At 44.1% G+C, this 12,448-nt stretch overlaps 1 protein-coding gene across 1 annotated transcript in view; it reads left to right on the forward strand.

Annotated features, from left to right (window-relative positions):
- Positions 1–12,448, forward strand: part of LOC126272661 (venom dipeptidyl peptidase 4-like) — a 317,380-nt gene that overhangs the window by 78,241 nt on the left and 226,691 nt on the right. The window contains exon 3 of the mRNA XM_049975673.1: positions 818–977. Coding sequence (XP_049831630.1) covers positions 818–977 — 160 coding nt within the window. The remainder of the gene's footprint in view (positions 1–817; positions 978–12,448) is intronic.

Below are 12,448 nucleotides of genomic sequence, written 5' to 3' on the forward strand. Positions count from 1 at the left end.
CGTTGCGACGTTCATAACTACCTCAAAATTTGCTCTGGATAATTTTCAGCTGTTCTTGTAACTTGTAAACTATTTGTATTATGGGCGATTTACATATAAACTGTTTTCAATAAGCACATTTTTGGTAAGAACGACCACTGTTGTTGTCGTCGGACGATGCACAGAACACAGTTTCTGCTTCAAACACTAAAAATTATCCCTAATTTCTCGAATTTTATGCTCTTGGTCGTTATGTGCAGTGTATGTTGGTGGCGGTAGAGTCGTTCAGCACTCAGCTTCAAACGACGGCTCTGTAAATTTTCTTAAGTGTTTGTGCAAAGGACGGCTTCCCTCCAGGGATTACCATTTGACTTCCCAAAGTATCTCTCTAACAGTTGCGTGTTATTGAAACATACCGGTAACAAAACTAGCGGCCCACCTTCAAATTACTTGGATGTCTTCCTTCACTCCGGACCAGTACATATACCAAACACTCGAGCAGTACTCAACACTTGATCGTACCTGCATCCAATACGCGGTCTCCTTTACAGTTGAACCACTCTTTCCTAAGATCCTCCCAAGACACTGAAGCTGACCAGTCACCCTCCCCACCACAGTCCTCAAATGCTCTTCCCATGTAACATCGCTTTGCAACGTTACGCCCGGATATTTAAACGACATGAATGTGTCGAGCAGGACACTAGTATTGCTGTAACCGAACATTCTTCCCCACTCTTCCGCATCCACATCAGCTCGCCTGCCAGCACTCGCGCTCGCCTGCCGGCACTCAGTTCACCTGTCACCGTTTCTCTGACTGACTAGCCACACCTTGTTGCAGGCTGCGGTGCTGCTGCTGGCCCAGCTGGCAACGGCAGTTTGTGAGTCAGAGCGCAGAAAGACAGCCACTGCTCCAAGGGCAGAGGACGAGCCATTCTGCCTGCAGGAGTGCATCAGCGGAGAAATGTCAGCCGAGGGCTTCGACGCCACCTGGGTGGGAGGTGAGTGTCAGAGTGCTGCCAGCAGTATCCTGTGGTCGCTGTTGGCTTGAGACACTCGTGGGAAACAAATGTGCTCAACACTTGACCTAGGCACCCCGTATGTGCATAAAAAGAAATTCCAAACTCCGTAATTCTACGCCTATGTCACCATCTAGCAACTCACCATGTTATGTGTAGCGGAGGGTATGTAGTGCACCATTATCATTTCGGCCCCCCCCCCTCCTATTTTATAAAGGGATGTTACACAAGTTTCTGTAATTACAGCACCATAGTCATTATGTAAGAACTAAACAGTAAGCGTATAGTATCTCTTTACTTACAAAAATTAGCTTCTAAATATCTGTAGTAGATACAGCTATGTGGCTTATTGAAAATAGTATCTTAAAATACAATGTTTCGCACATGTGCTCCGTTTGTTGGCTGTAGAACGCCTGGACGTTACTCAGTGTTTCTGCGTCACTTCGCCAATATCTCTTTCTTCACAGCATCTCGTATTCGTGTCGTAAGACTTCACACATCATAAACTGGTGGGCAGAACAGCTAATCCTTAATAACACTGGACTCGTATTGGGGAGGACGACGGTTCAATCTTGCGTCCGGCCATCCCGATTTAGGTTTTCCATGTTTTTCCCTAAATCGCTCCAGGGCAATGCCGGGATTTTTCCTTTGAAATGGCATGGCCGACTTCCTTCCCCGTCCTTACCTAATCCGATGAGACCGATGACCTCGCTGTTTGGTTTCTTCCCCCAAACAATCCGAATCGAATCCTTAATATAACCACACAAAAATGTCTGAGGGTTTTCTGCGGTGAACGTAGTGGCTATTATTAGATCATCTCTGCCGATCCATCTGTGTGGAAAGGTTTCATCCAAAACGCATAAAACCCAACGTTGTGATGTTCCATATTGTTCAAACACTACCCATGGCTGAAATTCCTGTAACTGAGATGGAAGTTACATCATATCCAAGTAAACTGATGTGGTAATGGTAGGCTCAGTTGAAAAGAACGGTCCAATAATTCTGTTGTGCGTTAAGCCACATCGTGCATTCACTTCTAGACTGTCCCTTATTTCCCGTCCCACTATATGTAGGGCCTCTCCGACTCCCAGATGGGGACTATGTGTCTGGTTCCGTTAGCGGATGTGAAAAGTTGATGCATCGGGAAAAAAATCTGTAAGGCAGTCGTTATCTACGTCGAATCGTCTCATTACGTTCTTAGTAAATAAAACCTGCAAGATTAAAACTGTGTGCCGGACCGAGACTAGAACTCAGGACATTTGCCTTTCGCCGGCAAGTGCTCTACCATCTGAGCTACCCAAGCACGACTCACTCCCGGTCCTCACAGCTTTACGTCTGCCAGTACCTCGTCCTCACAGCGAGACGAGGTACTGCCAAACGTAAAGCTGTGAGAATGGGCGTGAGTCGTGCTTGGGTAGCTCAGATGGTAGAGCACTTGCCCGCGAAAGGCAAAGGTCCCGAGTTCGAGTCTCGGTACAGCACGCAGTTTTAATCTGCCAGGAAGTTTCACATCAGCTCACACTCCGTTGCAGAGTGAAAATCTCATTATGGAAACCTGCAAGAGTTGCAAGTTGTATGCAGGAAAATAGAGCCGTTCGTGCAAAATCTAGACATACGTGACTCTCGGGAAAGACGACACGCTGATTTCCGCGAACGTTGTTCAAATACCATATTCACGGTATCAGCAGAGCGCAACTCACTACTACAATCACATCTATACTTTGCAGGCACACTTTACGGTGTGTGGAGGAGGATACATTGTGTACCACTCACTCCTCCCCCCCCCCCCCCCCCCCCCTCGCTCGAACACCCATTTCTTATTCCATTCGCGAATAGTTCGAAGGAAGAAAGATTGCGGGTAAGCATTTATATGAGCTCGAATCTCTGTGATTCTATCTTCATGGTCTTTTCGTGGGGTCACGCAGCAAAAAGCAGTATACTTACTTAGAGGGACGTACGCTAACTTAACTGTGTCCACAACGCGATGCATAGCGACTCTCTCACAGCGTCTGCCAATGGATTTGGCTGAGAATCTACATGACGCTTACGCGCTTACTAAATGAACCTGTAACCAAACGTGATCGTCTTCTTTGGATCTTCTTTTTCTTTCTCGGTCCTGTCTGGAACGAATCCCATCCTGACGATCAATATTAAAGCATTGGTCGCACCAGTGTTTGGTAAGCTACCTCCTCTCTCGATGGAGTATTCGTCCAGTGAATCTGTCCGGCATTTGCGTTACTCGCGGGCGAGTCGCGAAAGCCGTCCGGTGTGGTCGCCACTGCCGTCAGATTGTTTGCCATCTCAGCCCCTGCGACTACACCACCTTGCGGCTCTACCATTTGCAAGCGCGACCTGCAGAGGGCCTTCGCGTTCACCGGACCAAAGCATAGAGGGCGTGTAAATCAGCAAGAGAGGTCGCTCCCGCCACGAATCTTTTGCCGGCTCCGCCAGTGTCACCTGCACTCAATCACAAGGAAGTGTATGTACCTCCGTCGTCCGTGTATTTAGACCGCCACCCACGCCCGCGCCGGTCACCGCAGTTACGACGCAGCCAGCATAGAGTAGCAGTCCGCTCCGGACGCAGGGCCGCCTCGACCGCATGCCGCCTTCGCCGCCAAGAGACCTCGGAAACGTGTTCGCGGGTCTGTTGCTGTTCTGTATGAATCATTGCGCAAGACTGTAGAAACTGTGAACTCTTACAGATCTTAACTTACATGTTAGTCTGTTCCAATTGCTCAGCTCAAAGAGAGTGAGGACGTAAACATTTGATAGTCAAACGAGTCGGGAACGAACTCTGAGTGTAGAAGCTTTATTGCGCTGTTTCCTCAACCAAGAGTTGGAGTGCAAGTGTTTGCGTTTAGTTGTGAACTTATTTTCCTGTTAGGAACTAGTTACGAAGTTTACTACTCGTTTGTGACTGTCAACGAAGACCATTTTTGTTGAATTCTTTGCGCTGAACTCTTTGTGTTGAACTCTTTGTGTTCTTAAATATAGGAGATGAATTAAAAGTTTGTGAGTTTCTTGCGGAAGTGTTCCAAGTCGCAGATACTTCAATCACGATTAATTTTAAGTCATCGTTCCATTACAGTTCACCCCGTTAGCATGCTCGCAGATTTTTTATGGAAATAACTGCAGTAGCGTAATCGTGAAATGAAGGGTCTTTTTGTCAATGTATTCGCAATACGTTAAATCGGTTTTCTGTGAGGGTCATCCGCCACTCCCTGAACCAGACGTCGATACTTTGCACGTCTTGTTGCATTTCGCTTCACTTTTCTAGCGTCGTGACACAATCATCCGGAAAGAGCTTCTTGAAACTTCCGACGTGATGTGCTACGTCATATAAAGGTAACGGCCTACATCTCGCCTCTGAGGATGCTGTAAATTTACATCTAAAGACTTCTCTCCGTTCAGAAGGACATGCTGTGTTCTATATACTACAAACTCTTCAATCCAATCACACAGCTGGTCTCAGTTTCCGTACGATCGTATATTTCTCCTTAGGCGGCATTGCGGAACTGCATCGAATGCCTTTCGGAAGTCAAGGAATATAGCATCTATTTGTGCATGTTTATCTACTGCTTTGAGTCTCTTGGAGCTCGTAGTTTTCACACGACAGTTGATTCCTAGGACATTTTCGGCCTCCAGAAATGTCATCATACCCAAGTATAAACATGTTCCACTGTTCTACAGCCAATCAATGTTGGAGAAATGGGTTTACACTCCTGTGCGTTTATTCGACGGCTCTACCTGAAAAAGGGAATGATATGTGCTTTTCCTAATCTCCACTTGTGCTGCTGCTTGGCTTATCATTAATACTACCAGTCTCTCTAAACTTTTCGCGCCCTCCTTTGACGCTCTCCATATCTGGCAAATCTCAACCATACGCACTTGCAATCGTCACTGAACTGTAATAGGAGTTTCTGTACGTCCGTCCGTTTGGCAGGAGGTCTTTGGCACGACGACCATCTACTGTTGTGACAAAACAAAACACCTACACTCGTCCTCACGATTTCATTTTATTTTGTTGCAACCAGTTTCAACCTTTCAATACGCCATCTTCAGGACGGCATGCACAAAACAGTAAGGAGAGCATTATCAACTTACCAATCAAGTTACATAGAAACGGACTAAAAAGAGAATGAGAAACAATCACAAGACTCTAAACTGAATTTAGACCGAACATTTAATAGAGCGTACAGATAAATCCATTGTCACATACCTAAAATATTTTATAACGAATTTCCACTCTTTATATTGTACAATTATACTATCCATTAAAAACTTCTTTAAATGACTAACCATGTTTTTTATTGGCCAGTCGGACATACATTATCTCCACAACCCTGAAATAACCTACTGTAAGATAAAATAATCGTAGAAGGTGATAAGTGGAAGGAAATAATACCTCACAGACAAGTAAAGGGAAGGAACATGACCTAGGTGTCGTATCAAAGTATGAAATGCTTAGTTGTACACGGATGAGGGGCAACACTTTGTCATGTCTATAAAATTAATGTCCAAGACGTGTTATAAAACCGAATGTAACACCCACCTCACATCATACACATGTACAAAGTATGAAAACGCCCACAAGGAAACTGTTCTTGACTGTGCGACTGGTCCCGGCGGAGGTTCGAGTCCTCCCTTGGGCATGGGTGTGTGTGTTTTTCCTTAGGATAATTTAGGTTAAGTAGTGTGTAAGCTTAGGGACTCATGACCTTAGCTGTTAAGTCCCATAAGATTTCACACACATTTTTGAAAACTGTTCATGAAGAAAACATTCATGTGCGATTGCATCTATATATCACGTACTGGCACGATACAATGACACACAGGGATACTAAGTAGCCCACAAGGATGCAGTGTATCGTGAAGGATGACTCAACAGAAAAACTTCCCGACTAGCACACCGCTCAAAAGTACTCAAGTGTGTTAAACATAAGTGATCACGAAGAAATAATTGAGATACGAAATAATATATATTTATGAATAAACGCATTGCAACTAGTGCACACTTACGTCTTTCGATGAAATTGATACCAAAAGCCATTACATGCAAGCAATTATCTCTTTTAGGTTTGTGCTACTGGATGCAACAAACCACATAGCAGTATGTAGAATAGTTATTTAGAAACACTTTCTTTTTTCTAGGAAAGCTTTTCTGCTCACCTTGTATGTTGGAACAAATAGCATGTATCTTAAGACATTTTATAACGAGGCCTCTCCTAATTTTCTGAGTGAGGGTCTGAGCGATGCACGTCTTGCTTCTAACGTCTTCCACTACAGTCCGTCGAGCATCTGTCACTCTGAGGCGGAAAAAAACCGTGAAAAATCGCACATTGTATATTGATCCTGTTCTCCATCTTCCGTTAATACAGCTTGGTACGGGTCCACTCTGATGCACAGCGCTAAGAAGTTGGGCTGATAAGTGTGTCGCAAGCGAGCTCTTTCGTGAGTAACACATTATTAGAATTTTACCAATATATTGGAGCCTTCCCCACAGTTCATTTAGTTATTCCATTACAAATAATTGTATATATTGTATATTTTTGAAGTAAGCAATCCCCAATCGCGAAGTCACAGTATCGCATCCTCTCTATCACTTACGCACTTTGAAATGCTCTTACATTGAGTGCCAGCTCTGAGAATTAGTGACAGACATTGATCGTTCGCGAGTCTCTTTACATTCCGTAGCACGTTTCTAACTAAATCGTGTTCCTGTGCACAAATGCGACTTCTCTGAACTGCTTCATACGGCTGCCAGCTTCATCCTCCAGGGTCATCTCATGCATAGTATCTCCCCGACCACCACCGACTGAATTTGCGAGCTTCTTTTGTATTTTGGTACGAGAGATTGTGGTACCTGGTGGATCGTTCAGAAGTAAAAATGTAATTCTGAGTTATCCCTTTTGTTACCCCAGTCACCTCTGTTCCTCATTTCACAACCGTAAAAAATACTGTAATATGCAGTCACAAAAACTAAAACGTGAAACACAATTTAAAGCAACGACTTTAATATCCTGAAGTATTACGTGGTTGCCATCGCTGCGGGAACATCGTTGGGTCATGCTCCTATTACATTCAATAAACATATAGACATAGCACTAATCAATATCAAAACAAAATGTCCAGACACTCTGTGACCAAAATGGTACCGAAACAGAGGATGACATACTAAAGGCCGAAATACTGAATGTCTTTATGCAAAGCTGTTTCACAGAGGAAGACTGCACTGTAGTTCCTGCGCTAGATTGTCGCATAGATGACAAAATGGTAGATATCGAAATAGATGACAGAGGGATAGAAAAACAATTAAAATAGCTCAAAAGAGGAAAGGCCGCTGGACCTGATGGGATACCAGTTCGATTTTACACAGAGTACGCAAAGGAACTTGCCCCCTTCTTGCAGCAGGTCTATAGAAGAGCGTAGCGTTCCAAAAGATTGGAAAAGGGCACAGGTCAGTCCCGTTTTCAAGAAGGGACGTCGAACAAATGTGCAGAACTATAAACCTATATCTCTAACTTCGATCAGTTGTAGAATTTTGCAACACGTATCATGTTAGAGTATAATGACTTTTCTGGAGACAAGAAATCTACTCTGTAGAAATCAGCATGGATTTCTAAAAAGACGATCGTGTGAAACCCAGCTCGCGTTATTCGTCCGCGAGACTCATAGTGCCATAGTCACTGGTTTGTTGACTTCCGCAAGGCGTATGATACAGTTCCCCACAGTCGTTTAATGAACAAAGTAAGAGCATACGGACTATCAGACCAATTGTGTGATTGGATTGAAGAGTTCCTAGATAACAGAACACAGCATGTCATTCTAAATGGGGAGAAGTCTTACGAAGTAGTGATTTCAAGTGTGACACAGGTGAGTGTCGTAGGACCGTTGCTATTCACAATATATATAAATGACCTTCTACATCTACATCTACATGACTACTCTGCAATTCACATTTAAGTGCTTGGCAGAGGGTTCATCGAACCACAATCATACTATCTCTCTACTATTCCACTCCCGAACAGCGAGCGGGAAAAACGAACACCTAAACATTTCCGTTCGAGCTCTGATTTCTCTTATTTTATTTTGATGATCATTCCTACCCATGTAGGTTGGGCTCAACAAAATATTTTCGCATTCGGAAGAGAAAGTTGGTGACTGAAATTTCGTAAAAAGGTCTCGCCGCGACGAAAAACATCTATGCTGTAATGACTTCCATCCCAACTCGTGTATCATATCTGCCACACTCTCTCCCCTATAACGCGATAATAAAAAACGAGCTGCCCTTTTTTGCACCCTTTCGATGTCCTCCGTCAATCCCACCTGGTAAGGATCCCATACCGCGCAGCAATATTCTAACAGAGGACGAACGAGTGTAGTGTAAGCTGTCTCTTTAGTGTGGATAACATCGGAAGTTCACTGTGGCTTTTTGCGGTTGATACTGTAGTATATCGAGAGATTGTAACTATGAAAAATTGTACTGAAATGCAGGAGGATCTGCAACGAATTGACACATGATCCAGGGAATGGAAATTGAATCTCAATGTAGACAAGTGTAATTTGCTGCGAATACATAGAAAGGAAAATACTTTATCATTTAGCTACATTATAGCAGGTCAGCAACTGGAAGCAGTTAATGTCCATAAATTATCTGGGAGTAGGCATTAGGAGTGATCTAAAACGGAATAAACATATAATATTAATCGTCGGTCAAGCAGAAGCCAGACTGAGATTCATTGGAAGAATTCTACAGTATACTTGTTCGCCCACTGCTCGAATACTGCTCATCGGTGTGGGATCCGTAACGGACAGGGTTGATAGAAGAGATAGAGAAGATCCAACGGGGAGCAGCGCTCTTCGTTGCAGTATCATTTAGTACCCGTGAAAGCGTTACGGAGATGATAAATAAACTCCAGCGGAAGACTCTACAAGAGAGTCGCTCAGTAGCTCGGGGCTTTTGTTGAAGTTTCGAGAACATACCTTCACCGAGGAGTGAAGCAGTGTAGTCAATTGCTCCCTCATACGTATATCTCGCGAAGAGAAATGGCTCTGAGCACTATGGGACTTAACTTCTGAGGTCATCAGTCTCCTAGAACTTAGAACTACTTAAACTTAACTAACCTAGCGATTTGTACCTGCAACCGGAGCGGTTCCGGACTGTAGCGCCTAGAACCGCTCGGCCACCATGGTCGGCTCGCGGAGAGACCATGAGGATAAAATCAGGGAGCCCACACAGAGGCATATCGACAGTCTTTCATTCCACGAACAATACGAGACTGGAATAGAAGGGAGAACCGATAGAGGTGCTCAAGGTACTCTCCGCCACACACCTTGAGGAGGCTTGCGGATTATGGATGTAGATGTAGAAGCACAATGAGTCAATGGAATAACTTTGTTTTCAACCAAGACACACAGTTCATACCGCAGATGATTGCACGGTTTGTCGGTTCTATTAGTGCAATACAGAAACAAATATAGAGGGAGTAATAAATCAAATGAAATACAATTGCTTTGTAACAAACCATAGATCACAGTTGTCTTATGTTAAAACAGTTAGATTTCTCTGATGGACTTGCGACGTTTCATCGGTAATGTTCAGTTTCTCACTGCATAAATGGTATTTAACAGTTAAGATTACAGTCATCCTAAGGATTTTAGAAAGGAATCAGTAGATAAAGTTGTGACAAGGAAAGGTTGTCCGGAGATGTACCGTCTGGATGTAAAATATGTTTTAAGAGCGGGTCACTTTCAAATTTCCAGCTTTACATTATGCACGCAGCAGAAACAATAAACTCTGACGTGTTTTCTACAGGAGCTGCTGCAAGGGGTGATCTTCCTTCTCTTAATCAGTGACGCACGGCCGGCCGGTGTGGACGAGCGGTTCTAGGCGCTACAGTCTGGAACCGCGTGACCGCTACGGTCGCAGGTTCGAATCCTGCCTTGGGCATAGATGTGTGTGCTTAGGTTAGTTAGGTTTAGGTAGTTGTAAGAACTAGGGGACTGATGACCTCAGATGTTAAGTCCCATAGTGCTCAGAGCCATTTGAACCATTTGTGACGTACGCTAACGTACATACGTATGGTCCACAATCTCTGGTGAGCGTCAGTGGAGAACCGCAGTCGACCATCTCTTACTTGCGAACGGATCAGTTTCGTACAGCTGTTTGCGATGGACTGAAGAGATCAGTACTCGGATGCATTTTGTGCAGCTGTATCATTACGCACTGCATTGGGAAGCGGGAGCTTGAAAAGTGATCCGAACTTCAAACTTAGCTTACAGCAGAACGGTATATTTCTAGACATAGGTTCTTAATCGTAAATTTATCTAACTCCGCTCTAAAATCCCTATAAGCCTGTAATACGACATTTTGAACACATTGTATGTTGTTAAAAGCTGATTACCTTTCACACTATCTTGAGTCGCGCCACATGTTACGAAGCTCGTAACGTCACTTCGTTGAAAGGACGACACACTGACTCCCGGTCGATGGGCAGTCTACAGTCTAATAATACCTCTGTCACTGTGCAGTAGTCCGAAGAACGTAGTCCCGTGTCAGAGGTGGTCCCTCACGACGTAATAACAAGTGAGGACAGTAGCTACCCGAGTGAGCGGCGTAGGTGTAGACACGCCTTATAAGAGGTTCCACATGCCGCCGCTTCTGGAAGATCACATAAGGCAGAGCACAGCGCCTCTCAGCTCCACTCTGCAACCATCGCTTACGAAGTCAGAATCGTTTTACTTCAGATTCAGGAGCCTGAGTGATATTACTAATCAGAACTGTCTATCAAAGTTTCTGTACCTGACCACGCTTTGCAACGGCTCTGTCTGCTTGAATGTAAAAGAAAGAAAGGGGAAGCACACATTTTTAATAGATCTGAGAATTGGGTGTACGACCTAATCCCCTTCTCTCCACTGTCTCTGTCCATGTCCTCCTGCCCCCCCCCCCCCCACCTCTCTCTCTCCCTTCCTCCCTCCCTCCCCAACACCTCGTCCCCCTCATCATCTATCTGTCCATCACCTCCTCCAACAAACAAGGTGGCGCACTGGCTAGCACACTTGGCTCGCATTAGGGAGGATGACGGTTCAATGCCGCGTCCGACCATCCTGATTTAGGTTTCCCATGATTTCCCTAAATCGCTCTAGGGGCAGATGCCGGGATGGTTCCTTTGAAAGGGCACGGCCGACTTCCTTCCCCGTCCTTCCCTAATCCGATGAGACCGATGACCTTGCTGTCTGGTCTCTTCCCCCAAACAACCCAACCCAACCCATCACCTCCTCCCACCTACCCCCCCTCTCTCACTCTCTCCCTCCCTACCTCCCTCCTCCCCCTCTCCATATCTCCATCTTTCCATCTTCTCCTGCCCCTCTACTTGTTCATCTCCTCTTGCCCACTTTCTATGTCAATTTCCTATCCTCCCCTCTCGTTGACATTGAGCATTGTTCATTGATTTTGCAAATCTTGTATTCGTATTCTAATCATAAACCAACTAGCGATATGTATACCTAGAAACACTTGTATTAATCTGAGGTGACAAGTCATCGTCGTACCTCCTTTTACCGGTGCAGTGCAGCAACTCGACATGGTAAGGTGTGGCGCCTTATATTACTCCTGTCGAGAGCCTGTGTATCGGGAGAATAACTCATTTGTGCACTTTGACAGATGGTCTTAAGCGGGTTCAGTCGAGTACGTAGTTCTAATTTTCATCTGTTAGAGTACAGCAGTGCTCAGAGACACTCAAGAAACAGCTTAAGAGAATGTTTTTGTGAATTGTTAAATTTATTTCTTGAAGGAATTTTTGTTTATTTATGTTTCTACGGATTTGTATACGCTTTGAGATGTGTGAATACAGATGACGGGGAATTATGCATCATTATATATTAAATAAGTTTATGGTAAAAGTAAAGCTAATTCGAGTGTAAATGAAAATAGTTAATGCGTAAAATATAAACAAAATATAAGAATGTTAAATACTTATATCGGGAAAAAATACAGTTCGAAAGTATGTTATTTGTTGATTGGTTAGTCATGAAAAGTGCGGACTAACGCGGGAGAATGTTTTTCTATTGACCTTAATGAGAACCGAACAACGAGAATGAAGTATTCTTCGCGCGCCTTTCCTCTTAGAGATACAGAATGCATACAGCAGTCCAAAAGTGTTCGGAGCCGAGCCTTTTAATGGTACGGGATCCGAAGCAAGTGTTTTGAAATGAAGGAATATTTATTCCGGTGTATTTTTTTTTTAGAAAGTACGGATTTTTTAAGTACGTTTGTATATCAGAAAAACAGTAATTCCGAGTGGCATATTGAGCAGATGGGTGACTAAAAGCTTAAGTGCATTAGACACCGATAAACTTAATAGTGTGGCGAGCATTTTCATTTAAGAACAATCAGTGTTCTGCTGTTCAGATTTCGGGCAATACATTACCATAAATTTGGTACCATGAGTGAA

The sequence above is a fragment of the Schistocerca gregaria genome, chromosome 5 (genome assembly GCF_023897955.1).
Source record: "Schistocerca gregaria isolate iqSchGreg1 chromosome 5, iqSchGreg1.2, whole genome shotgun sequence".
Lineage (NCBI taxonomy): Eukaryota > Metazoa > Arthropoda > Insecta > Orthoptera > Acrididae > Schistocerca > Schistocerca gregaria.